Below are 27,810 nucleotides of genomic sequence, written 5' to 3' on the forward strand. Positions count from 1 at the left end.
TTAACACACCACCATATATATACTAAAATAAATTGAAGACAATGCCTCTACCACCAAGCGCAAACAGACAAATTCAATTGAACATTATTAATTAATATTTAATATTACCAATAGAGCAGAAAAAACAAATTTGTTTGAAAGTAAAAATCCAAAATAGACTAAAAAGCCAATATGTACTTCTTTGGACATACATGGAAGAATTCCATATAAGTCAAAGAACATTCCTGACAAAGTACATATTAAGAAGATTTAGTCAGAAAGTTAGATTTTCCAAGCAGACAAAGGAGAGTTGAACCCATCAAAAGAGACAAAACTTCCTAAAAAAAAGGTTCATAGCATGGCAAACCATACATCCCATTGGAGCAAACCACTGGTAAAAATAAAATAAAATAATAAACAACGACAAAGTCAAGGAATATATGAAATCAAGGGGTGATGCACTGAAAAATTCAAATGGGAAACATCTCGTCAGAAGAAGAAATATAAATGGTAAAATGCAATTTATTTCCCTCAAAACAAATTTACACAATCTTAGTAAATATAACATACACAATTAAATTAGACCAATTAACCACATGCGTCGTTAGGTAAGTTCTGGATGATCCTTGATTAGCGGCGAAGCTAGCATAAATATTTTGCGGGGGCCAAATTCAAAGAAAAATAATTTTTTTTAAATAAACATTTTAAATTCAAAGATAAAATATAATTGTAGTCCAGTAAATCATAACATTTTAGGTTTAGTCACTATAAAACAAAATTATTTTTTGTTGCAAATTTTTACCAAAAAAGAAGAGTGTTTCCAGTCATGCATTTAATCCTAAACTTAACCAATATGTTAAAAAAATTGACAATAATTTTTTCTTACATCAAATGTATATAAATATAAAACAATAACAACGAAAATAAAAATTGACAATAGCTATTTAGAAAAGTTTAACACAGTCCCCGTGAACTTAACTTAGTTGATAAAGACAATGCATAATACATGCAAGGTCCGGGGTTCGAACCCTCGACACGACTCAAAAAAAAAGGTTGGACACAAAGCCTATGAAAAAGTCAATATTGTTCGTAATTGATTGTATACGAAATAGACTAAACTTTTAGACACTACTATTTGCACCCTCATTTACACTACTACCTCTCTTTTATTAAAAATCTCTATCTAGTAGCTATCCATCCAGAACGTGGAATAATATGCCATCAAGATGTACACTTCCAAATAAGAAAGTGACCATGTCATCTAAGTGTTTGGTTATTTTAATTTTTACATTAGTATAGCCGGCTTAATTTTGCCTGATACTTAGAATAAGGAGATGTCTAAATATTGAAATGTATATCTATTGTTAGTCTCAATTATTTGATCACCATTATTGGATTGAATTTGAGATTTTTATTACATCATTAAGCCCTCGTGATAGTGGGTGTATGTGGAATGTGGATGAATATTTTATGGGAATTGTTATGATGAATGAGGGAGTCTCTTCATACAACTCAATTAAAGAAGAGGATTGCCCTCTTTTCATTAGCTACAGTGTAATTATCATGCTAAGACTACACATGTTTTAATCACTGGTGGAATATAGTTTCTCTATTCTTTCCCACACACATTAGAATAATTGCAGACCGGTGATCATTGGTTCAATCTTATATGCATGTTTTCTTCAACAAAAAAAAATAGATATTGCTTTATCAGTTTAAGTGTTATCACAAAGTGGACTACATATGAGAAAACCAAAACTATTTGGGGTCCTGTTTAAATGGTTTTCTATATGTTAAGAGAAAACCATAGCTATGGGGTCCTGTTTAAATGATCAAACAGTCCCACGCATACATAAACACAGACAAAAGCACCCAATATATCACAAGTTCTGCACCCAATATATCTCAATCGAAGTCCACAAACAAAAGCAATAAAAGATCTTAAGGCATAATTGTATCAACCATGTTTTGACTACATAAACAGCAGTGGCGCACCATGCTCATAATAAAGCAAAAGCCATATGCATTCAAGCTTTAGGCAGTCAGGTTTGCACACAAACCAAATACAAATTACATGATAGAAGCCACCTGTGATGCAAATTCATACATCACAGTCACAAAATGCAAAACAAACACAGCACACATGAAGCACGATAGCATGATCTAATAATACATTGCACAAATAGCAATCCTTCGACACCTTAGTACGACAAACCAAGAGGTAGGCTAATACCAAAAGGTAGGCTAATATATATGACAAATACTTTCGAAACCTAAGACACACAACCCATGAGATATTCCACTACTTGGCCTTGTCAACAGATTTCTGAAAAAGTGACCCAAGAGAGAGTGCCAGCGCAGGATCCCCCAAGTCCATTGGCATATCATCGTTGCGACGAACACCTGACAAATGACCACGAGAACTTGATGCCCCATCAGAATGATTAACCGCATCACAGCCACCAGCAAGAGACAGAGCAGTTGAAACCGATCCACCATCCCCAACAGAAGGTGCGAGCCGGACGAATGGAGGCTTGAATATACACTGAAAAAAAACAACTAAACTGTTAGCTGAAAAACAACCAAAACAAACACCTACGGCTCATGACAATTGAGACATTGATCACCAAAAAAAAGCATGGAAGTCTCTTTAAACTTTATATGAAAGGATGAGGACCAAAACCACACAGCAAAATACAACAAAAAATCCGTAAACATGGCTAAAGAAACAAAACAGCACCTAAAATTTTACTTGGTATATTGCCAATTCACATAGCACAAAAAGCTAAAAAAAATGAGAAACAAAAATGGAAGATTTTCACACACGCAATCCTGCTTAACACTCATAAAACATGACATATACCTCAAAAAAACAAACACTCCTCATCGAGGCATAAGCAAAATTCAAAAAAAAGAAGAAATCAAACAATGGACAACACACCTTGAGTGGAGTGTAGTTGTTGCCAATGGCATGGTAGCTCCTAATGGTTTCCTCATTATTTGTGACGCGAACAACCTCGAACCTTTCCCTCCCCGAACACTCAGACCGAGGTATCTTCTTCACAATAAATAAGAAATATTTGTCCTTCATTTCTGCCATCCCACCCTCACTCATAACATACCTCAAGCCCTGCAAACCATGGCAAAATCAATAAAAATCCACCAATGAAGACAACATAATGGAATAAAAACAACAACAGCATCCAAAAATCACACACAACATGTATACCATCCTAATCATGGAACAAAAACCAACCATTGTTTTGAAATGCAGAGATGGAATTCCATCGAGCACGTAATCATACAGCTGGAACCTAGCAGTGCCATTCCCATCATCAACAACAATACTCAGCCTGCACCAGACTCATACATTAATTCCCATAGGAAACACACATCCCCAACACCACAAACAAACAGGTAATCAAATAAAAGGCTCTACCTCACAGATACATTGAAAGTAGTTCTGTTGCATGGGGCACAGAGATACAAACCATCAGATACACTCATCAACTTCCCGCAATCACACATAGGATACCAAATCCTATGGAACTGATAACAACTGACAATCTTAGCATAAATAACGAACAAACCATCCTCAACAGTGTCAACCAACTCAGATACTGATTTCCTTGGAAGAATCAAGTTAAACTGAGTGGGACATGGAGCAATCACAGATGATGCACCGTAAACATTGCCAAAATGACCCCTTCTAACAGACAACAGAAACCTAAAAAAAAAAAACACATGCATAACAAAATAAACTCAAATTACTGCAACGGACAAAAACAAACAAAGAAATCAAACACCATAACCAACGATTTTTTTTTAAAAACAACCTTTGTTTGAACCTAAGAATGTCAGGAATAGCCGGTTCAAACAACAACCTTGTGACCTTTTCAAGAGACTTGACCAAAACAATCCCTAAAAAACAGAGAGATGGATTATGAACTTCAGAATGATTTAACCAAAATATTAATTTAAACAAAGGAACAGACAACCACTCCACAAACCTTCTTCCCTTCCAGACTGAACAAACTGAACCACAACAACTGGTAAACCCTCTCCACAGTCCTTCAAAAGATCCTTGAACATAGCAACATAGCTTCCAGTGAGTGCACACTCAATCCTTCCACTTCAAAACACACAACACCAACAAAATAAATAAAACCTAAAAGCAAATGACCCACCAAACGAAACCTTCAAGTTAGGCAACATACCTGAGGTCAGCTAACTCCAATCTCACAACAGTAGCAAGATTACCAGCTGAATCAACAACATAGTCATAGTACAGACCAGTTAAAAGTCCCATGACATCTGAAAAAATGGATTGAAGGATAAAAAAGAGTGCAACTTAAATAACAAACAAAAATGGTTGGAAAAAAAAAACGTTAAAGACACTAACCAACCAAATGACGATTTCCAAAAACACGCCTCCTGATCTCCATTGCCGTCGACACAGCCAAACCATAACGATGAATCACATAGCTATCATCGACATAAAACTTTGTCTTTGTATGAACAGCAATCCTGTAAGCATGCCTGGTAAGCATGCAAAGCCCTGTATTGGGAAATAAATGGAAGTAATGGATGACATAGACTCCATTTTCATGCAAAACATCTTTGAACTGAATCACACATCTTGGTGAAACAGTTGCTTGGATCCTGTTACCCTACAAACCATGCAAACATAACCACATGAGAAATCAGCAAGTTATCTACCATAAAAAACTAAGACACAACAAAAACATAAACCACACACAACATGTTATAAGATAAAACGCTACAAAACTACATAAAACACTCACATCCTCATCAAGCAACACCATTTCAGTTGAGTTGATCCTTCCAGGTATGACCTCACTCACGTTGTTCCAAAGCTTAACAACTCTAACCTTAATGGTCCAATCCATCCTTGGTGGCCTAAGACTCGATATCGCATTCAGAGGGCGCTGCATTGCTTCGTCAAAGACTTGGAACAAACTAACTTCTAAATGACTTATGAAGAAAGGAGAAAGTAGCTACTTATAAAGGCAAAGATACACGTATGTATGGGTAAGTTATAAAAAGTTCAGTTGTGGAGCTCAGCAACAAACGGACCCCAAAAATATAAAGTGGAATTGTTAATTGATATATTGATATAATATTGATATTGATATAATAGACATAGACATAATACCACATAGAGAAAATGAAAAACAATCCACCATACGTCCGAATTAGTGTGGTAAACTGTTCATAGAAGTGGTACTCTAGCAAGTCACGTGAGAGTAGACTTGATTTGAAAAATAGCCACCTAATACTCAGATTACTTGCACATGCTCTCCGAAGATAATATACAATGAACCATCATTTTTTTTTGGAAGCAATTTGAAAAACCCAACATCAAGTCATACAATGAAGTGTCACACCAAAATTAGCCAAAACATGAAACCAAGGCTCTGCTTAAGATTACCCATTTCAGGACAAAACTAAGATGAAATCCTCCCATCTTTTATGTTCGAAGTCATCTAATTCGACAAAAATCTTACAGTCATACGCGCGTTTTTTTAATAATAACATCATATAGATCACACTCGAGTTTTTCTAAAAATAACATGAGAATGAGAGACACCGAACCACAGTTTTAATCCAAACACTTGTAAGAAAAACCGACAAAAAACCTACATATTAAAAGCGCATTTTTTTAAAAATTATCATCCTATAGATCAGACGCAAGTTTGTTTTAAAATAGCATGAGAATGAGAGACACGGAACCACAATCTTAATCCAAACACTTTTAAGAAAAACCGACAAAAAACCTATAGATCATACGCGCGTTTTTTTTAAACATAACATCAAATAGATCACACGCGAGTTTTTTTAAAGATAACATACGAATGAAAAACACCGAACAACAATTTTAATACAAACACCTTCAAGAAACATCGATACTCGCTTAAACTACATCTACAGAAAAAACACCCAACACCGACAAACAAAACGAAACAATTATACAAATTAACCAATCACTTATTATAATAAATTCACAGAGTGTGTGTTATAATAAAATTAGATAATTCTTAAAAAAAAAACACCCAATTGCATTTGAATCACTGATTTTACAAATGTAGCAAAAAAAGAAAAAAGCTAAAATATGGTATTGGTCCCTGGAAAATAGGCCAGTTTTGGTTTTAGTCCCTGCAATTTTTTTTTTATAGTTTTTGGACCCTGCAAAAATAGGCCACTTTTGGTTTTAGTCCCTGCGAAATTTTTTTTTTTTTTATAGTTTTTTGCTCCCTGCAAATTTGAATCACTGACCTATTTTTGCAGGGACCAAAAAATATAAAAAAAAATTGCACGGACTAAAACCAAAAGTGGCCTATTTTTGCAGGGTCCAAAAACTATAAAAAAAAATTGCAGGGACTAAAACCAAAACTGGCCTATTTTCCAGGGACCAATACCATATTTTAGAAAGAAAAAATACACACCAATCACTAATCAAGTTAACTCACTGGCATGTCCGAAAAGATGGAACAGTCACAGTGCAATGATTCAATTTGAAAAAATCAAAATGCTAGTATGCCAATCCACCCTAACTACACTCGTTGAATTGATAGAAGAAGCAAAACTCACCGCCATGCCCTGCTGCAAAATACATAACCTAAACCACTCCCTCAAACAACATACCATATTAGTCAATGAAACATGTCACAATGACATGTCACACCACATTTGGCAAAAATAAAAATTCAAATCAGTTCTCATCCATTCACAACCAATTTATCTAATGAAACCTTTTGGATTCTGCCAATACAATGCTATCCCTTTCAGACCCCACTCCATAAGTCCCTAAATTTTTTTCATTAGCTATATTTAAACATACATAGGATGCAGTGGGACTAAAGAAATAAAATACACACTTGGTTGGCCACATAATGGATTGAAAAAAACGTTACCCATATTGTTTAGACCCCCAACAACAAAATGGAATGTGATCGATATAACGATATGGCCGGAACGATATGGGACTAAAGAAATAAAATACACACTTGGTCCCTAAATTTTTATCTTTTTTGGCAACCTCAGAAGTCTATACTACAGTGGAAACAATAAAATGTGATCGATATGGCCGGAACACAAAAAAAAAAAAAAACACCCTAAAAACACTTCTAGAGATAAAACTCACCAAAATACACGTCACTACCTAAAACAAACTTATCCACAGAGACAACCGCGGTACAAACGATAACAAACACCGTACATCATCGCTACTCACCCCAAAAAAAGAAGCACCTAAAAATTAAAATCCCATTGCACAAATAATAAAACGAAAGCGAAAGCGGATAATCGATAGAACGAATTTGTTTTTTTTTTTTAAAAAAACAATGGAATGCAATATAATGCTATCAACCTTTCCAATAAAGAATCCGAGACCCAGAAGGTTTTGTTTTAGCGACTGGTACATGAAATTTTGAGGCACTTCCTTATGCCACCATTGCTGAAGCTTTTGGATTTCGGCTGGCAATTCAGTTTGGTTATGATATGGGCCTTAGAAACATTATCGTGCCAATTCAATTTCAAGAGATTGTGTTTGCATCGAGGAAACTCGTTCTTGTATCACTTCTACTGTCGCAACCGATTTAGCTCGCGTTTAAACGAAATAAAAAAAATAATTACTCCGCGACTTTATATAAGCAATATAATATGCCCTCTGGATTCTGCAATTTATGCTAAGATCCACATTCCACATAACTAATTTACAACGCCTATTTAATATATCCACCGTCTACAACACTTGATTAAGAGAATTTAGCAGTTATATAATATTAATGTCTACTGAAACTAAAGCTCCAAATGACACAACATTACCACAAAAAAAAAAAAAAAGATAAAGCATGAAAGCAGCACTATATAATAAACTTGCAATTGATAAAATGACCAAGATTCTTTTCTCACTTTCTGATTTAACTTTGGAGTTTGGACATTTTGTCACATGCCCACACTTTCATGCAAATTATTCATAGTCTTAACCTTTTTATAAAGTAGCAGGAATAAGTGTAGCAAAACACATAAGCCAAACTTACATTCCTCTAGAAAATATTATGCATTGAATTGTTAATTTACTTAAATGGATACAAAAAGTGCAACAGAAGCAAAAAAACAGAAACCTACTTACTACAAAAATCTCAAACCAAGAAGATATGCCACAGAAAAACAAACCAACTTCACTATTATAAACTCAGGGATACATAACTCAAAGAAAGCAACCACATGGCTAAATTCGTTAACATATTACTGCACCAAAGGATCCCACACAACTTATTCCACTACAAAGGGCACAACAACACAAACATAAACACACACATGCGCATAACATAAGACCTAAGAATTGGAAAACAGACAATAACCACACATGGGGTCAATTCATTCCACAATTACAACAACACATAGGACAAACACAGACATAGATCATTCATCTTCAGCCATCCTTCCACATTTGACATGAATGAGTGAGTCAAGTCCATCAACCTCCACATAAGCATCCATGAACATCCTCTTAACACCTTGCTTCACCTCCCCACCAGCAACTCCTCCGACCACACTGGAGTCTCCTCCTTCCTCCACAACGATACCAGCAGATGCAGAGGAATCAAAAGATTCAAAAAGAGAGTCAACAGCGTGCATAACTTCTACACAGTAATCAACTGGATCATAGGGAGGACCATCAACCTGGTTAACCTCAACACATGAGTCAGCTGCATCATGAGCACACTCAATATGGTGATTAGCTTCAACAAATGTATCGGCCGGTTCATTAGGAGATTCAGCATCGCGATCACCCTCAAAATGTTTAGGTTGTCCCTGCAATAAAGGAAAAAAAAACCAGAGTCATCTGATCATTCCTACTCGAAGATAATTACCAAACAAACAGACAAATATCCAGCAAACACTTACATCACAACTATAAGCAGAATGCAGTGGGTTTACCCAGACATTCATCAACGCTGGATCAGAAAGAATATCTTCAATCACATAAGTCATACCAGATTCATGACCCTCCTCTTTCTTCTTGTTCACCTTGAAAAGCATAGGATCCCCAAAATAATCCTCCATCTCAAGAGGATACAAAGAAGACCCTTCATCCTACAATCGAAACACCATGACATAACGGAACAGAAAAACAACATCAAAACAAACCACAACCACCAAAACAAAAAACCAGGTGCATTGTACAATGCATAAAACCTACCATTGACATCAACAGATCGCAAGTGTGAGGTGCAACCATCATCACAAAGTAATCCTTGAGAAGGAAAGTAACCTCTTTCTCATTATCCACAACCCTTATCTTGAGCCTAAACCTACAACCAAAGAGGGAAAAAACGATAATAACAACCATATAGAGGAATCAAAGTAAACTCTGTAACATAAATATAAATATATAAATACAATGTCAGAAAATATGAATACCTAGGAACAAAGCGAGTAGCATCCTCAGGAAGCCACATATCGACTCCCTCTTCAACTCCCAAGTAGCAAGCAATAACAATGAAAACACCTTCTTCATTTGAGGAAAGAAAATCATGCAGCTTTGTTATTTTTTGGTCTCCTACAAAATTAGCAACCCTACCCATTCTCAAATTATGGAACCAAATAAGGACAGTCAAAGAAATGTAACTAACCAAGTAGATACATGCTTTGCAAGTGACTATGAGATGAGGCTGGTGTGCTATATATAGAAATAATAACCAAGAGGAGAGGGAAAACAAAATTCAAATGGTGCATCAATTTTGGATTTTGGAGTAAAGACAAAACAAACAAATTGCAGACAACCCTGACAATGAAACATGTAAAGACAAACAATTTTGGATTTTGGAAGATAGCACAATAAGGGAAATATACATATATATTATAAAGTTCCCTTATTTGGCAACAGGACAAAACAATAGGAAGGTTTAGGAAAAGGCACAACATTGCTGCTAATTGGAAAACCATCCTACACTGAATCTTGAATGATAACAGATATAGGAATTCACCAACCAAAGGGTTTAACGGCCAAACATCTATCTAAACCCACCACACACAAAAATGGAGATAGAAAACAGGGTTTAAACCCTTGATCAATCACACAAACAAAACAATGAAGCCTTAATAATTAATATAACCTTGTTTGCACCCAATCTAATCTAAATTACCATAATAGACCAATACGATCTAACTGTATAATTTTGCATCAGACCTAAAATGAAAAAACCAACAATCTTTGAATACATAACCCATCCCTCACAAAGTAGAGCCACGCAGAACAATCATTAACCTAGTTTCCAATTCCTAACTCGCAAAATTCCGCGGAAAAATAGTAGAGAGGAAAAGCACCAAGCTGCAGGGGAAAAACATGAAATAAACAAACGCATACTGTTATTGTGTGCTTAAAAAAGGCCTACACAGAGCAAGAATAGAATAACCTTGGCATAAAATACCTGCAACCACATCAAAAACTAACCAAATAAACATACATGCAGAAGCGCATAAGTGCACATCACCAACGAAGAGAACAAAGAGAAAGTCTACATCTGGTTGTCATGGAATGAAAACAAAACCCCTTACTGGATCAACTGCCTATCAAAAGCAAAACCAAACACAACATATGGGCCAGAAAATTTGCGTGTGACTCAGCCCAATCCAATCCCCAAACACGATTCCTTCAAATGGCAAAAATATAAATATTATATCTACTCTATGGTGATACATAATGGCGCTATCACCCTAAAAATATACAAACTAACTACAATTTATACATAGTTTTTTTTTAAAGAACACAGTTTACATAGAATTAAAAACCATCTGTTGGGATTTACATTTTCAAATTAAAATACACTACTCCATACGAAATGTATTATTTTTAAAAACCATTTGTTGTCACTCACTCTTCTTAGACAATCAACTATATATGTGTGCTAAATTATCCTTATGTATCTATCAACTAATTGCTACCTTGGACTATAACATAGAATCCCTATTTGTCCATCAAAACGTTGAGGGTCCTAAAGAAGGGGACTAAGAAAATAAACAAAAAAAATAACATTCAACAAAAATAAATGTTGAGTGAAAAATCATGTGACAATAATGTTTTCAATTGAGGCCTAACACTGAATCAAACATTGCATCAAACATTGACATTTTTTTTCTGTTTCTTTTAATAAACCTCTAACCTGAGATTGGAATTATTTTAAAAAGTAATCATAAAACAGGTTTGACAACTTAGCTACTAACCTCAAACCCAATCATGCTCAAACTAAACAAAAGTTCCTCTTGCATTCCATTTAATTGAAGCTTGAATGTCACACTATATGATTTTGCAGCAGAAAAAAATTTATGAACAACTTTTTACATGGACTAACCAGATTATATAATTACATTGATGTCCCTAGGGGGAACAAAATTAAAAGGGATATTATATGCATCTAAGTTTTGTATAAAAAACAAAGAAGTAACATAAGGAAAATTATACAACTAAAGTCTTAAGAAATATGAAAAATTCACGGTGTGACGGCTGAAAAATAATAACCTCAATTAAATCTAAGCACCTCAAAGCCTATGTCATAATTATAGTTGGGTTTCTGCAAAATAACTATAACCTCAATTAGATTAAAGCACTTCTTATTAGTGCTGGACACGATACCGTAACTGATATAGGATGCAAAAGAAGGCATTAAACCAACAGTGGTGTGGTGCACCATTAATTCAACAACAAACCACTACAACTGATAAGATTAAGAAATTAACGAAACACTGATCAACACTAATAACATCAATCATCCAATGCAAAATACAACACAACCACCACAAATATATTACAATGAAAGTTAACTTGACAAAACTGACCCATGGACATACAGGGCCAGCTAGACAGGCAATCACACCACATTACATATTACATTACCCCTGATACAACACAAACACAAACAAATACAATACACAACCCCACCATCCTTATTGAACAGAACACTAATTAAAGAAGCCAAATCCACCAACAAAGGAAATCACTCCTTATTGCTTCTCTTAACACCCTTGACAACACGTTTGGCAAGTGGAGTGACAACACCATATCCTTCATCAGCAGCAGCATCAAACTCCTCAGCCAAATTCCTCCTAACACTTTTGAGTGAACGTTTTTTCCGTGAAGCCTCAACACCAGGCACACCATCGTGATCAACACAGTTAAAATCATCACCCAAATGAACGGGGCCACCACCAAGACCAGGGGGTGCAACCTGATGCAACAGGACACAAAGAACAATTGAGAAGAAATCACACACCCACCAAACAATAAGCACAAGTAAAAAAAGACATATCTGCAGCACAACTGCATCATACTACATCATAGGAACAACAACCTCAACTTCAGCAGCATCATGCTTAAACTCGACATGACTTAATCCAGGAGACGGAGTCTGGGCAACAACGTTGGCAGCAACAACATCACATTGCGTCTCCTCAACAACCTCAACGTCTTCACCCAAATCACCAACACCATCAACATCAGCCAACCCATCCTAACCAGACAGAGAGTGAATCCGAGACTATTAAAATCCAATCATGGAGAATGCCAACACAAAAAAAAAAAAAACAACTGGAAGGAAAATCTAGCACCTAGCACACACAACAAAATACACACATACAAACCTTCTCAGGTGGGCAATCCTCCACAGTCTTTGCAAATTCAGAAATAATTTCGGGATCAACGCAAACCCTTTTAACCCTAAATGATCCATCATACACCACACTAACAGATGCATTCCTCTCGACCCTAAACAACATACTCTTGCCCTTTAGCTTTGCCATTTCGGCTGGATAGAATCCACCATTCTCAGCCTGGTAGACACTCAATATAATCAAAAGAATCATCGTAAAAACATCAAATAGACCAGCACACAACATAAAAAAAGCCAAAAACAATCCACTTCAAATACCTTGGCTGCAGACACCAATGCACTACACTCCACACCAAGAAGGGACTGCATGTCACCATCAAACATAACAAACACAGCGTCACCAGTTCCATCCGCCACAATAACCTTAGCCTTATACCTATCACATTACACACCAACAGATAAAATTCAGAACAAAACATAAATGCTGCTACAAACACGTGGATAAAGAGACATCACACCTTGGCACCATATGGAAAACATGCTTCACACATCCTTTGCAGTAGTATGCACCAGAATCAGCTGTAACCCCCCTATGACACCTACAGGCTGGATACCACCAATCCTCCCCTTCGACCAAACCTTCAATGGTCGCAAAAACAACAAAAGTCCCATCATCCTCAAGCTCATGAAGACCAGATATTGTTTTCCTTGGATACAGCTGCAAGAAATCCTCCCGGAAAGAAGGCCTAATACGCGGACCAAGCGCAGGCACAGGAGCAGATGACTCCACACCATGTAGAGCAACACTACAACCAAGAACAAAGTGATCAAAGGTAAAAACAAAAAAATACAAAAAAAAAGGAATGGGAGGCTTAAAACTCTTTCAAACAGTGGAAACCATGTCTTTGTTTCACAGCAATAATATAGGAAATAATTGCTTTCATTGCTGCAAGTTCTAACATAGAATGCATCACCAAATAAGATGCTTAACTATAAAAATGGAAACTAAATCAATTGAGATGCAAGGGCTGCCAACAAATATTGTTTTATTTTATGACAAATATACCTCTAGAAATAACCAATGCTAATATTAAAACATAACAATAATATAACAATTTCATACAACTGATGCTATGAAATTAGTCACGTCTTATACTATTTCAACATACCCCTCCCTGAATCTCACAGCCTCTTCCATAGGAGGATTAAGCCAAATCTTGGTAGTATTCATCACATTCTGGATTGACACCCTATCTGCAATTAAAAACATTAAAAAACACAATGATTATTGCAAATGCAAAATTACACAACCTATCCAAATCACACAACAGGACAAACCTCTGAAAATCTTAATCTTGGCAAACTGAACAACAACCACAGGCAACCCCTCAACAGACTTTTCCATCATCTTCTGAAGGGATTCAACATAACTACCAAACAAAGCACACTCAACCTTACCGCTGCATAAAACAAAAACAAAACGACCAAAAAAATACCTTAACTAAATATCAAAGGTGAATGGAACAAACCCAAAAAAATCATCACATGGAGCAAAGAGATAACCTATCATCAGTTAGCTCAAAAACAATCATCTTGGTCACCTTGCCATCCCTAACATACTCTCGCTCCGCAGATATTCCAGTCATAAAACCAATAACATCTACACGACAGACAACTGCATTCACAAAGGATTCAAAACAATACCACAAAAAAAAAAATCATCACTCACCAACCAAATAATCATGATCAGCAGATTGAGCACAAACATCACTGATCTTGGTAATTGACAGCCCATACTGCGGGATCATTGAACTCTCAGCCCTCTCAACCTTTGTCTTCATCTGGAAGATCAGCTTATAAGGATGAACTGTGGTACGGTATGAACCGTATCCTGGAGCAACAGAAAAGTATGACATCCTATAAACTCCCCCCTCAGCAAGCTTCTTCTGGAACACATACAGCAGCTGTTTCCTAACGGTGGCGTGAATCTTGGCACCCTAGAACAACAAACCATACAGTTTATGAGTTAAATTGCAAATCAGGAATGAAAGCAACACACCAATTCAAACAACCAACAAAACATCAGAACCTGACCAATCAATATAAACAAAATACCTTTTGATCGATCAACACCATCTCCAGGGAGTTAGTCTCGTCAGGCTTCAAAAACGATGGAACCTCCCACATCCTGAGGACACGCACCTTGATCCTCCAGGTCTCTCTACCGGGAACAATGTCAGCGAGACAATCCAAACCCTTCTCCATCTCAGAATGCGAGAATCCCAGAATCCCACAATCCCACAATGAATACAAACCCAGATTCAGAAAAATTCAAACTCAAAGCAAATTCAAACTCAAAGCAAAACAGAAAAACAACTGGAGATGTGGTGGAAAGCCTTCGCAAACACGCGTATATATAACAACCAAGGGATGGGGGCAAAACGGGTACATGAACAAAATCAAAAACACTAAGAGACAAAATCCAAGCAAAGATATCAAAAAATATTTGTATACGGACCCATATACGACAACAAAATGGTGCCAACATCACGTACAAACAAAATAATTTGAATCTTCCAAAGGGTGAAGACAAAAAACAACATGAATCCAGCCAAACCCTCAGACATTCTCTGCACAAACCACAGTCAAAGCCCTAAATTGTCGGAGAATGAGACAAATTAGGAATAAGGGAACACGACAAAATCCGGCCAAGAAATCAAAGAATTTGAATCTTCGAAAGGGTGAGGACAAAAAAAAAATACGAATGATGCCAAACCCTCAGACATTCTCTGCACGAACCACATTCAACCCCCTGAATTGTCACAAATTGAGACAAATTGAGACAAATTCGGGATCCAGGAACACGACAAATTCTGGCCAAGAAATTGGAGGAAAAAACATTACCACTAAGAATGGAGATGAACAGCTAGCAGAGAGACTATCTTCTCTTGTAAGGGTTATTGATTATTCTCGAAATAGAAGTTTAGTCCAATTCCTTGCATCAATGAAAAAAAATACAAGACTATTGTTTTTTTAGTCTATATATTCTAGAATCCGAACAAAATTTGAATTATAAAATCTGAAACTAGATATTGCTTAAATTTAACAAAATTTAAACATAGTTTGAATTATATAATCTGAAACTTGGTATTGCTCAAATTTACAGAACAATAATGATGTATAGTATTAAGAAGACCAAATTGAAAAAGACCGAAAACATAATATTAAGAAGACAAAATACTTTTTTCTCTTTCAGTTTTATGGGTAAGTTTCATAGCAATATGATCAAATAGCTTGAATACCGGATTTTCGCGGCATAAACAACTAACAATAACTTAAAACACAAGGATGAAGGTTACAATAGTTAGTATGGTTTTTAAACTGACTATCCATGTTACAAATAGACTCAATCTTTGTGCTTATATAGTTCAAGAGTGGTGTATGTGGAGTGTTAGAATTTTATATTGGGTTTTCGGATTGTAAAATCCAAAATTTGTCAGAAACAATTTGGATTATATAATCTGAACCGCGCCAAATTGTGTTTAAGCTTGAGTTTTGGAGGGTTTTTGCGTAGTGCATAACACAAGAAAAAAATTAAATGACATAATTCAACAACGTAAAACAATTTAATAAGATAAGTGATGATGAAATGCAAGATGTTTCATGGAAGGAAACAAACCTTACTCTCCTCCTCCATCTTCTTGCACCACAAAAGATATGATCTTGTTAATAAAATGAGAATATGATATTTTTGGTCATTTTCAATTACGTCTTCTTAATATTGTATGTCAATGTTGTTTTGTAAATATAGGCAATGCAAGGTTTCTTATTCTATAATTCAAACTATGTTTGGATTCTAGAATCCGACTAAAGGATATTTTGAAAAAAAGTAGGACGCACGTGAAACACATAGGGTGGAAGAAGTAATAATCAAAATATAATCATAGTATGTTATCTTTTTTTGGGCCGGCCCAATGGATATACACAATATATAGAAAATTATACCTTATAAGCCTACACATGTACCTTCACCCCTACAAATTATTAAAAATTCCAATACTACCCTTATTGTCATTTAACTTTTTACAAACTTATTTCTCACCCTCCTCGAACATTTGGGAATGCAAATGAGTTCACCCCCACACAATATGTTATTTTTGGGAACCCTTTTTTCAACATTTCTGATATTTATTTTTGTGTTTCTAAAAACACAGAAAACGATTCTGGTCATTCATGCCATTGATAAGAAATTAGAAATGTTTGCTTTTTGAAATCCAAGCCATTGTTAAATCCAAACCTTGACACCAATTTCATTGGGTTTGATGGCAATGTTTCATGTTTTTTGTTAGTGGGTTGTTGGTAGGGCTGACAATGAACCGAACCAACTCGACAATAGTTCGGAACTCGATTCGACAATTAACTCGTTGAACTTGGTTCATGAACCAAACGAGCTGAACTTGAGCTGAAAATTAAGTTCGTTAAATAAATGAGCTGAACTTGAGCTTTATATAATTCGACTCGGTTGGTTCATGAGTTGGCTCGATAATATATATATATAAATTTAGTAAAAAATAATAAAATACAAGCTTTAATATTAAAATACAACACATGTAATTTATTACAAACTTCCTATGATATTTATGTACTTGTTTTGAGAGGAATTATTTCTTTCTTTTTTTTTATCAAAGAGAGGAGGAGGAGTTATTTCTAATTTAATTAACAATTTAATAAAAGAGAGAAAAAATATCACCCAAAAAAAAGAGTGAAAGAAACAACAAGAAGCAAATAACACATTTGTGTAAGATTTTAACTAGACATATGTGCTAAACTTTGTCCCACATCGGGGAGTTTAATAACAGCATAGTGGAAGAGTAGTTATAAAAGAGAAGTGCATTTGTTCATTTAAATAGCTTGCGCTACAGTTGTTTTGATTTTAAAGTACTACTACTTTTTCCTTAGTAGTAGTCTTAAGACAAACATGGTCTATAGTTTTTTTTTAGTTCAATCTTTGTATACTTTTTTAAATAAATTAAAAGGTCAAAATATAAATTTTTGACAAAAACAAAAAAAACTTTTGAATTATATTACTCGAGCAACGAGTTGAACCTAACGAGCCGAACCGAACTGTTCGTGAACTTTAATCGAGTCGAACTCGAGCTGAAAAAAGAGTTCGTGTTGAACTCGAGTCGAGTTTCGAGCCGAGCAAATTCTTATTGAGTCGAGTCGAGCTCAGACAGGTTCGGTTCGACTCGACTCATTTCCAGCCCTAGTTGTTGGATTTGAATCCAAGAGTTACAATTTTTTTATTGTTTTATTCATGACATGAATTTGTCTATAAAAAGAGATAAACTGTTGGTAGAACAACAGGAAAATGTCAATTCCGACATCTAAAATTGTGAGCGATGTTCTAAAAAAAATTGTGAGTGATCAAATTTCAACGTCCATAATTGTAAAGACACAAATTCCTGCATATTCGTTAAAACATGACCTTCAAAGTATTTGAGACGACCCTAATTCTAGCATGATTGAGCTATGTGCGAATCTAGTACTTTACCATGCAACTGACCCGACCTGAGTTGTGTGTGTGCCTCTATCAAGAAGGCATCTTATTTTCCTAGCAACAACAATATTAGAGAGATGAAATCACACATGGGTGGTGTTGCGCCGACCAATAACTTCTTGATCGGCAATCAATATCTAGGAGTGGGCATGGTTTTGTTCAGAATGAAAACTGTTTGTTAAATTTAAAATAACTTAACCGAACCGAACTGTTCTAAACTAAACCAAACTGTTTCGAAATGAACCGAACTGTTATTATTGGTACTGTTGAAAAATATAAAACATGAAACGAAATCGAATTCTAGATGTTTTAAAACCGACCAAACTGTTTTGAACCGAAACGAACTATTTCAAATCAAGCCGGATTATTTTGAACATAACCAAAGGACCAACCACGTATATTTCTATAAAAATTTAAAATTAAATTTTGTTGATAATAATTGTATTAATTTTTTTTCTCTCAAAAAAAAATTGTATTAAATTTTTAAATTATTTGATGTGTTATCCAATTGCATCACGATTAATGCCTTAATATCCCTTCGTTCCACAAAATATCTTAATAAGCACTTTTATACAATTTCTTTTACAGGAAATCTTCATACATCTTAATCCATCAGAGAAAAAGCACCTAGCTAGGTAGGACGAAATTTTAGAATAAAAAAACCAGGTGTACATGCTCATCTTCGATTGTTAATGTAATGCTGTGAAGCCTGGATACGATACGGATACGATACTGCACCGATGCGAGAAAATTTCAAAAATCAAAATACGATACGGCTGAGATACGTTAATAAAAAAAATTATATAATTAGATGTACAATATAATTATAACCATTTTTTTAATATGCAAATATATTAACAAACAAAAGAAACGGCTCGTACCACATCATCATAAATATAAATAATATTGATGATTAAGAGAGTGATGATTAGTCAATTACATACATAATATATCCCAAAAAGAGCACCATGATTGCTATACTATATCCAAAAGGAACATTGTTAGTGTTATACTACGTCGATTCAAAAAAGAAGCACTATACTAAGAGTTAAATTATTTTAGTTAACATTAATTGGGAATTATTGGGGCAAGTATAGGTGCAGGATAATTATCGGATACTTTCCTGATACCTATCGGGAAGTATCGGATAATTATTTTTTTTAAAAATAAAATATAATCTTCGGATACTCTTCTGATACATATCGGGAAGTATCAGGCATGTATCGGTGCATGATACGCAGGGGATACGATACGTCATCCATTGAAGTCCACCGCTTGGCCAAGTAACCTTGAACCAGTGTCATATGACACGTTGGCAGCATGCATTTGTACGTGGCATGCCATCATATTCTACTTGGCACCTATACTATTCCTCTCCTTTGGGATGGATCCCTACAAAAATAGACCTTGTTCAACATCTATATATACACATAAATTCTAATTCTATAACTTAAAAGTCTTATACAGATTCTCATCTCGCTCGGTGTAGTACTATACTTAACTTCAGTTTGAAACCCTGCAAAAATGACAAGTAATGAGCCTAAGTTCCCACCTCAGACCCAGCAAACTCAACCAGGAAAAGAACATGTCATGGAACCACTCCCACAAACCATTAATCCTGACCACAAGCCCACCAATAAACTAAGGGTACGTAGGTACCAATCCATACATAACATTCTCTTCTTTTAAACAAAAAATCTTAGCAATACACTATTTAATAGACTTTTTTATTTTTATTTTTATTTTTATTTTTATATCTCTCTTATATTGATTAAAATTCATGTATTTTACAAAATTTAAATAAGACTCATGATTTGGTGGACTTATTCCCGGTGTGTGTCTATATGCTTGTTGTTGTCAACTGTACAGGGAAAGGTGGCGTTGGTGACAGGAGGTGACTCAGGTATAGGAAGAGCAGTGTGTCTAATATTTGCAAAAGAGGGTGCAACAGTGGCCTTTACATATGTGAAAGTTGTGGAGGATAGGGACAAGGATGATACTCTGAAGATGTTGCTAGAAGCCAAGACAAGTGATGCACAAGAACCATTGGCAATTGCTGCTGATATTGGATATGATGAGAATTGCAAACAAGTTGTGGAACTTGTTGTCAAAGAATATGGACGCATTGATGTTCTTGTCAACAATGCAGCTGAACAACACCTCAAAAACTCAATAGAGGAAATCACTGAACAACAGCTTGAAAGAGTTTTCAGGACCAACATCTTTTCACACTTTTTCTTGGTCAGGTATCAAACTCAGTGATTCTGAGTTTAGCAAAATCATGTGTACCACGTACGTGATTTTGTCAAATTCATTGCGATTCCAGATTAGCACTAGTAAAAAGTGAAAACATTTGGTTTATGCAGGCATGCTCTGAAGCACATGAAAGAAGGTAGCTCAATCATAAACTCAACTTCAGTGAATGCATACACAGGTAAAGCAGAAACACTCGACTACACATCGACGAAAGGAGCCATTGTGGCATTCACTAGAGGTCTTGCTCAGCAGTTGGTGAGCAAGGGAATAAGAGTGAATGCTGTAGCTCCAGGTCCAATTTGGACGCCAGTTCAACCAGCTACTATTCCTTCTGAGAAGATACAGAATTTGGGGTCTGATGTGCCAATGAAACGAGCAGGTCAGCCTTGTGAGATTGCACCTTGTTATTTGTTCTTGGCTTCTCTTCAGGACTCTTCCTACTTTACTGGTCAAGTCCTCCATCCAAATGGTTCGTGCCTTTGCTTTTCTTAATTAGTTGAAAGGTTACATTTCTTACATTAATTTTATATGTTCTAATATGGGGTTTCTAATTTGCAGGTGGGGTGATTGTGAATGCTTAATAATACTAGGCTTCTGTTGTATTTGTACCTTCGCCTGTTTGGGTTATGTTATGCTCCTTTGAATAAGCTGTGTACTTGTTGGATTATATATCAAATTCAATTTGTATCATGTATATTTTGCGTTACTTAAAATACATTGCAACTTTACTCAACTCTGTTTTGTTTATACTTTGTGACTGTTATTCATTCTGGATTTCTCGCCTAGATAAGGATTTGTTTGACACAAACACATTTGATCACATTAAATTATGTCATTAACTAGGATACAATACAATTAAGATGTAATTTCTAAGAATATTATTCTCAATTGGGATTTAAAATGAAATGAGTTAACTAAAATATAGTTTGAGATTTGACTCAAAAACTAATTTATTGAACTTGACTAAAAAAACGCTAAATATTAAATTGAATTGGAAATTAACATTTAATCATCTCTCTTATGCTCGCATTATCTTAAACTTTGTAATTAGTTTTTCTAAGAAATTTAGGTACCACATACCTCAAGATTGTAAGAATTACTTACATATCACTAACTAAAAAAGTCTTCACATCAAAAATAGAAGTTGAATTCACGATCTTGAAGATGAGTCAACTCCTTATCAACTGAGTTAATCTTCATCAATCATTTAAATATTTTTTGTCACGACTTTTCATCTTTTATATTTAATCAAACTCATGTGTCCCTTTCACATTTAAAGATATTGAAAATTTAATATTTTTAACAAATTATAATTTAATATTTTTAACAAATTATAAATTAAATGAGTTTCTAAGGAGTTTAATCCGTTCCTTAAAAAAAAAAAAAGGAGTTTAATTCTGCATGTTCTAATAATGGACAATTATTTTACACACTCATACAACTCATTTTTTATATTCCTTAATTTACGTGCTAATATATGATTGTCATTGGATAAATAAATAAATGTGTAAAATAATTATACATGCATAAGGTATATTAATTAAAATCAAGTTTATTTTTTTTGTCAAGTAATCTAGTGGATAGAATAGGTGAATAAGTGTGGTGTCCGGGTTCGAACCTGACCCCAAAGTTTATTTTTAAAAGTTAAAAACATACTCATTTATTAAATTAAAAGTAACAAAAAATGAAACTTAAAATTCAATCTCTATGAATTTGAAGATTGATAGTAGGAAAGGAAGAGAGTAACAGATACAGTATAGATGGACAGTCGAACTCTATCAGTCTCACATCTTCTTCTTCCTCTTCGTTTTCTTTCTTCATCTCAAAACCCAACTTCTTCTTCTTCTTCTTCTTCTTCGTGTTCATACAATAACAACAACAATTTTGTGAAACTATTATCCTCCTGCAACTCCACTAACATTAACCACCACCGCGTCACAACAACAACAACTCCACAGGCCATTGCCAATCCTACTTCTCCCACCATTCCTCCTACTGCAGACGATGATACAGTCCCCACCACTCTCAGACAATTATGTCAATCACATGTTCCCGACCAATTACTCCAAAGGCAATTTTCCCTTTTCCATTATTCCTTATTATTATTATTATTATTCTCAAATTAATTTCCATTTTGTTTAAGTTTTATAATATGGTTTCAGGATGGAAGAAGTTGGATATGTCATGCCTACACCGGTCCAGAAACAAGCTTTGCCTCATCTTTTTTCCGGTCGTGACTGCATACTTCATGCTCAGGTTCTTTTTTTTCTCTCTCTCTCTCTCTCTCTCCGATTCGTATCTTCTCATTGCTGTTGTTGTTGTGGCATTAATGATGATAAATACAATAATGTATACTCACTTTCATTTCTTATTTGCTATGTGGCCTGAGTTTCCTTACACTCCTGAGTGAGTAAATGAGACAGAAGAACAACTTAGGTTGGGAGGGGAAATAACTTGTGAAGAGATAGAATCAGAAAAATTTCAACATACAAGTTTTCAAAGGTTCAACATCTAATTATAAGCATCCCAAAAATATTTGTTTTTTTTATGATGGTGGAATCCGCCGTATTGGGAACATGTCTAGTATTCTATTCTGCAACTATTGATGAAGCTCTGTCATTATGAAATTGAAGGTGGCTATCTGGCTTGGCCTGCACAAAACTACAATTCCACTGACTCGGATTTTATATGGTTGAAATCATTTTATGTGGATTTTGTAGTAAGGAGAGTAGATCAGATGGAGGGTAGTCAAATCACTAGAGGCAGAGGAAGACCTAGAAAAACTATTAGCAAAGATTTGGAAATTAATGAGTTGGCCCGAAATATGGTTTATGATAGAACATTATGGCGTAATTTGATCCATGTAGCCGACCCCAATTAGTGGGATAAGGCTTGGTGGTTGTTGTTGTTGAAATCATTTTAGATAGGCACTTTTTTGGGCATGCCTTCCTTTCTTCTGCACATGATACAAATTCTATGAAGTTTCTATTATACTTTTCTATGTATATCCTACCATGTTGTTCGGGCTCTATCTCTGTCTAAGTATCATCCCCGATCCATCCATGAAATAACAAAAGGGAGATGGTTAACCTTATTTTATTTCTTATCTAGACAGGTTCTGGGAAGACACTTGCATACTTGCTTTTGATCTATTCCATTATTAACACAAGAAAATCTTCTTTTCAAGCACTAGTTTTGGTGCCCACCCGTGAACTTGGCATGCAAGTAAGATTTTGTATGAGCTATGATGTCATAGTGACATGTTAATTATCTTTGATGCAACATATCAAGGGGAACACCCTTGGAAAAGGCAAATGACTGAGTGCAAAAAATATATTTAATGACAAGGTTACCAAGGTTGCTAGGATACTGGCTGCAAAGCCAACAGGAGTTGAAGGGGAGCAAAGATCATGTACCATCATGGCTTTGTTAGATGGAGGAACATTGAGAAGGCACAAGAGTTGGTTTAAGGTGGAAATCTTTCATCATCTTCTTCAATGAGTTGTATTTTATGGTATTTATAATCAAATAGATGTGGTGACTAACAAATGGTTTCCGTGCAATGCAATTGCAATGGACTTTGTGTTTGCTTATATGTATATCTATCAGTTTGATATAAAAATTGACTCTTATTCAACATATGTGCAACTAATGCAGTTCATTTGTACTCAGTCAGTTAGTTTTTTCCATTCCACATTTTGCAGCCACATCTCACTGATAATAATTGATGCACAATACTGCAGTTTCTCGAATGTCAATCAAGTTTAGGATACTGTCCTTTCTTTTTATGCTGCAATAGTAAATTATTTAACCTGTTGTGTTTGTTTCGATACAATTATTTACTGGAGTAGTTATTTAACTTTACATCTCGCCGTTGGCCAAATTGTGGTATATAAGTACCATGCTCTTGGAGGTGTTTTAAGTCTTATATTTCATTGGATATATCTTATAAGTTTGTGATGCATATGGTTAATGGATGGGGGAATTACAGATTAGGCATGTATGATCAACTAATTCCTTGTGTGTGTTTTGTGTATTTGATATGTTGGACCTATGTTGGGAAATGGTTTGAATTTCCAAAAGCTATATAATAGCTCTGATTGAACACCACCTCTGTTAACGTTGCTTTTTATCTTTTGCTTAACTGCTCACTAGCTGCACTAGTATTATAGAGAATTCCCTTATGCTGCTCATTCAGGCTTTGATCAACTTTCTTCAATTTTAGGCTGAGCCTCCAGCAATAGTAGTTGCAACAGTTGAGAGTTTGTGCCAAATGCTTGAAAGACAACTTTTTTCGCTTGGAACCTTGCGGGTGTTGGTTGTTGATGAGGTAAAAGTTTTCTCTTCGCATTTGAATTGTGGCTTGTCATTGTATACTTGTGCTGTTTAGGGTAAGAACTAAGAAAGCGAAATTCCAGATTTGCCTTCAGTGATTCTGTGTGTGTATTTCAAAACATACAGCTGCACCATTATCTTTCTATAATTGCTTTAAAAACGATATAGAATGTTATTAGTCATCCCATTCTCATCTATCCATGTGATCTAATGTAGCTAAAGAAAGCAAGTAAAGTAATTTATAAGCACCTTAATAGTGTTATTTAGCATATTAGAGTACATTATTTCCACATTTCCATGAGTCGGAAGGGGTTTTTCATACCTTTTGGAAATTTTGTGTTGAGTTGAGAAATATAAAAATATAAAGCCTGGAATTATATAAGCCCTGTCTCCCAACTTCTTTTTTAGTTCCCTTGAGCAATTTTGTAAGTACTTATTATACTTTTTATTCTTATCTGCTTAGGTTGATTTCATTTTCAATTCTTCAAAGCAAGTGAGTTCTCTCCGGAAGATTTTGACCTCATATTCGTCTTGTAATAACCGTCAGACAGTTTTTGCCAGTGCATCTATACCACAGCACAATCGATTTCTTAACGAAGCTGTGCAGCAGAAATGGACTAAGGTATATTAATCTGATTCGTCTGATTATTTGTTGGTCTTTTTTTTTACATGGATTATTTGTTTGTCTGCCTTAAATTCATTCTGACTGTTTTTGCTTTCCAGAGGGATGTGATCCATATTCACGTTAGTCCGGTGGAGCCCATGCCGTCTCGTCTATCTCATAGATTTATAGTAAGAAATCTTGAGTATTAAAGTAACTTCTTGTATTTCTAATTTTCTATTACTTAAAACAAAACTTAGCCTTTTTTTAATGCACTTGTAACTCATCTTTCCCCACCCTTTGACCTTGGAAAGATATAGAATGGTTTAAACTTGGGTCTCTTATAAATACCCATGTTGGGCATTAGTAAATTTCTAATGCTATTCAATTTTTCAATCATCAGGTATGTGATATAAAAAGAAAACTACAAACCCTGTTATCCTTGATACAATCCGATGCTCCCAAGTCTGGCATTATATTTGTTAGTGAGCAGGTATGCTGATAATGTCTTCTTATATTACCTCCTCCTTCAATTTGATTACTCATCAATTGGATAATGCAATCAGTAGTCTATGCTCAGCGAGTAGATGAAATTTACTTTATAATTAGTAAGTGAATTACTTTGTTAATAATTTTTCAGAACATTTGTCCTGTGAGGCATGAGAAATAGTTGTAAGCTACATTAAATAATTTCAAAAATGAACTAATGCCATTAGCTTTTTCGTAATTAATGTTTGATGCATATTATAAGCGATGAGCGTTTTCCATGTTATAGTGTTATTTTGTGCTCAACGGTTAAGTTGTTGTCATGTGACTGAAAGGTCACAGGTTCAAGTCCTGGAAAGAACCTCTTTTGTAAAAAACAGGGTAAGGTTACTACAATATACCAAACGGTAGGACCCCTTCCCGAACCCTGCATATGCGGGAGCTTTGTGCACCGGGCTGCGCATATCCATTAGATGCTTGGGAGTTAATTTAGAGATCAGCTGCCTCATTTTCAAGCAAATAGTATAGGACTTGGTTGCTTGCATTATTTAGTACTTTACAGTTGACACCATTGAAATTATTACCCCAAACGTGTGCATTTAATGTCTGTTTGAATCAGCCCAGGTAATATGATAAAGTTATCAATCATCTAATATTATATATTCTATTATGCAGTCTGAGAAGTCGAAAAAGGCTGGTAATTCTCCATCCACGTCCCTTGTGATTGACTTTCTAAAAACATCATATCATGGTTCTTTAGATATCCTCCTCCTCGAAGATGACATGAATTTCAATTCACGAGCAGCTTCTCTGTTGGTAAGTGCCATTTAATTGATTGATATGGATTGGAAATCTCATTAGTAACCTCTAATTTTCTAGTATCCTTGCATTATTGATTTTCATGTGGCCATCCAAATTCATTTTGCCATTAATCCATGGGTGAATAATCTAATACAACTTATAACTGAGTTTGAAACAAGATTTAATATACAAGTCAAACTCTTATTTGGATAACCAAATTATATTGTTTCAGTCTACCCGATTAACTGGGAACATCGGTTTAAGGACAAACAACATTTTAATAAAATCTTTGATATTGTTTCCTTGGAGGAGGGGGAATCAAGAATGGGGAACGGCTGAGAACGATGTTTATCCTCAAGGGAACATTTAGTTCAAAAGTTGGGATGTCTTTGGCTTCAAATCACCCAAGGTTTCATGAGTGCTACTCTTATAGAATTGACCCTCATCAAAATGCATATTAAGCCTAGTGCGGCTACCATAAGTATGCTAGTTTAAGGATGGTAGTGTTAAAATGCTGTTTCTTCAATTCAGGAGGTAATGACTAGTGTTGAAAAGGGATGGTAATGATTGTTTGCTGTTTCTTCAATTCAGGAGGTTAGGAAAGGTGGCGGCTATCTTCTAGTAGCAACAGATGTAGCAGCTAGAGGAGTTGACTTTCCAGAAATGACTCACATATACAACTTTGATCTGCCAAAAACTGCCATAGATTATCTTCATCAAGCAGGGAGGACCTGTAGGAAACCCTTTTCTGATGTGAATTGTACTGTCACCAGCATTATAGTCTCGCAGGAGCGGTTTGTTCTGCAGAGATATGAAAATGAGTTGAGGTTTGTCTGTACAGAGCTTATTCCATAAACCTCACCTAGACCTTCACATATTTTACTCTGATCAATTATAATGTAATGTGCCTCAAATTGTATTTATCTGAAAAGTTCCCTTATTTTATTTCTTTGATCTGCAGAGATATGAAAATGAATTTTAGCTGTTAAAGCTCTCAATTTATATGGAATAAGATATCTTAATCTTAATTATTGATGAAACTGCAACACATTCATGATTTGATATATATGTGAATATAATATAAATTGTTAATTTTCTCATGAGTCGATGTTTTACTATATGTGGATTGAAAGATAATTTGGGTGTCTGCACAAAGC

The 27,810-nt window shown here is 35.1% G+C and overlaps 5 protein-coding genes across 9 annotated transcripts; 2 read left to right on the forward strand and 3 right to left on the reverse strand.

The window, feature by feature from the left end:
- Positions 1-3,414: 3,414 nt before the first annotated feature.
- On the reverse strand, positions 3,415-4,934 carry LOC146903377 (uncharacterized). The gene is made up of 6 exons (XM_085737235.1): positions 4,785-4,934; positions 4,382-4,649; positions 4,197-4,293; positions 3,990-4,111; positions 3,816-3,900; positions 3,415-3,706 (listed from the first exon to the last, which is right to left on the reverse strand). The coding sequence occupies exons 1-6, from the start codon at positions 4,932-4,934 to the stop codon at positions 3,415-3,417; spliced, it is 1,014 nt and encodes a 337-aa protein (XP_085593361.1).
- Positions 4,935-8,427: 3,493 nt separating this feature from the next.
- On the reverse strand, positions 8,428-9,664 carry LOC146903378 (uncharacterized). Its single transcript, XM_085737236.1, has 4 exons — positions 9,430-9,664; positions 9,209-9,320; positions 8,914-9,102; positions 8,428-8,820 (listed from the first exon to the last, which is right to left on the reverse strand). The coding sequence occupies exons 1-4, from the start codon at positions 9,591-9,593 to the stop codon at positions 8,428-8,430; spliced, it is 858 nt and encodes a 285-aa protein (XP_085593362.1). The 5' UTR covers positions 9,594-9,664.
- A 2,058-nt stretch (positions 9,665-11,722) lies between these two features.
- LOC146903379 (uncharacterized) lies at positions 11,723-15,407 on the reverse strand. The gene is made up of 10 exons (XM_085732951.1): positions 14,730-15,407; positions 14,344-14,611; positions 14,178-14,274; positions 13,953-14,074; positions 13,784-13,868; positions 13,133-13,420; positions 12,933-13,050; positions 12,646-12,834; positions 12,357-12,515; positions 11,723-12,233 (listed from the first exon to the last, which is right to left on the reverse strand). Exons 1-10 carry the CDS (start codon positions 14,877-14,879, stop codon positions 12,003-12,005), a joined length of 1,707 nt encoding a protein of 568 aa, XP_085589077.1. The 5' UTR covers positions 14,880-15,407; the 3' UTR covers positions 11,723-12,002.
- A 4,211-nt stretch (positions 15,408-19,618) lies between these two features.
- Positions 19,619-21,163, forward strand: LOC146903380 (NADPH-dependent aldehyde reductase 1, chloroplastic-like). The gene is made up of 4 exons (XM_085734842.1): positions 19,619-19,821; positions 20,044-20,420; positions 20,541-20,899; positions 20,989-21,163. The coding sequence occupies exons 1-4, from the start codon at positions 19,699-19,701 to the stop codon at positions 21,009-21,011; spliced, it is 882 nt and encodes a 293-aa protein (XP_085590968.1). The 5' UTR covers positions 19,619-19,698; the 3' UTR covers positions 21,012-21,163.
- Positions 21,164-22,152: 989 nt separating this feature from the next.
- Positions 22,153-27,693, forward strand: LOC146903381 (P-loop containing nucleoside triphosphate hydrolases superfamily protein). 5 transcript variants are annotated; one of them, XM_085734839.1, is made up of 10 exons: positions 22,153-22,501; positions 22,593-22,932; positions 23,064-23,655; positions 23,779-23,901; positions 24,656-24,760; positions 25,229-25,387; positions 25,489-25,557; positions 25,770-25,859; positions 26,528-26,668; positions 27,245-27,693. In XM_085734839.1, exons 3-10 carry the CDS (start codon positions 23,650-23,652, stop codon positions 27,506-27,508), a joined length of 957 nt encoding a protein of 318 aa, XP_085590965.1. In that variant the 5' UTR covers positions 22,153-22,501; positions 22,593-22,932; positions 23,064-23,649; the 3' UTR covers positions 27,509-27,693. The 5 variants fall into 5 exon arrangements, with proteins under 5 accessions (XP_085590965.1, XP_085590966.1, XP_085590967.1 ...); XM_085734840.1 differs by having other exon boundaries at positions 23,542-23,655; XM_085734841.1 differs by having other exon boundaries at positions 23,546-23,655.
- The last annotated feature ends 117 nt before the right edge of the window (positions 27,694-27,810 follow it).

The sequence above is a fragment of the Medicago sativa genome, chromosome 8 (genome assembly GCF_051527215.1).
Source record: "Medicago sativa cultivar Bolivia chromosome 8, Bolivia_mono, whole genome shotgun sequence".
NCBI lineage: Eukaryota > Viridiplantae > Streptophyta > Magnoliopsida > Fabales > Fabaceae > Medicago > Medicago sativa.

Bases quoted from the DNA above. Each gene is read 5' to 3' on its own strand.
- LOC146903380 (XM_085734842.1), top strand. From the start codon at position 19,699: ATGACAAGTAATGAGCCTAAGTTCCCACCTCAGACCCAGCAAACTCAA. The intron at 19,822-20,043 runs GTACGTAGGTAC...TCAACTGTACAG, and splicing joins AGCCCACCAATAAACTAAGG to GGAAAGGTGGCGTTGGTGAC. The intron at 20,900-20,988 runs GTTCGTGCCTTT...TCTAATTTGCAG, and splicing joins TCAAGTCCTCCATCCAAATG to GTGGGGTGATTGTGAATGCT.
- LOC146903377 (XM_085737235.1), bottom strand. From the start codon at position 4,934: ATGCAGCGCCCTCTGAATGCGATATCGAGTCTTAGGCCACCAAGGATG. The intron at 3,901-3,989 runs GTTTGTGGAGTG...TCTGTTTTTTAG, and splicing joins TCAGTCTGGAAGGGAAGAAG to GGATTGTTTTGGTCAAGTCT. The intron at 3,707-3,815 runs GTTGTTTTTAAA...TTTTTTTTTTAG, and splicing joins ATTCTTAGGTTCAAACAAAG to GTTTCTGTTGTCTGTTAGAA.
- LOC146903379 (XM_085732951.1), bottom strand. From the start codon at position 14,879: ATGGAGAAGGGTTTGGATTGTCTCGCTGACATTGTTCCCGGTAGAGAG. The intron at 13,869-13,952 runs GTTTGTCCTGTT...TTTTAATTGCAG, and splicing joins CAAGATTAAGATTTTCAGAG to ATAGGGTGTCAATCCAGAAT. The intron at 12,516-12,645 runs GTTTGTATGTGT...CTGTCTGGTTAG, and splicing joins AGGATTGCCCACCTGAGAAG to GATGGGTTGGCTGATGTTGA.
- LOC146903378 (XM_085737236.1), bottom strand. From the start codon at position 9,593: ATGGGTAGGGTTGCTAATTTTGTAGGAGACCAAAAAATAACAAAGCTG. The intron at 9,103-9,208 runs GTAGGTTTTATG...TTTCGATTGTAG, and splicing joins GCGATCTGTTGATGTCAATG to GATGAAGGGTCTTCTTTGTA. The intron at 8,821-8,913 runs GTAAGTGTTTGC...CCTTTATTGCAG, and splicing joins ATTCTGCTTATAGTTGTGAT to GGACAACCTAAACATTTTGA.
- LOC146903381 (XM_085734837.1), top strand. From the start codon at position 22,191: ATGGACAGTCGAACTCTATCAGTCTCACATCTTCTTCTTCCTCTTCGT. The intron at 24,761-25,228 runs GTAAAAGTTTTC...TTATCTGCTTAG, and splicing joins GGGTGTTGGTTGTTGATGAG to GTTGATTTCATTTTCAATTC. The intron at 25,558-25,769 runs GTAAGAAATCTT...TTCAATCATCAG, and splicing joins GTCTATCTCATAGATTTATA to GTATGTGATATAAAAAGAAA.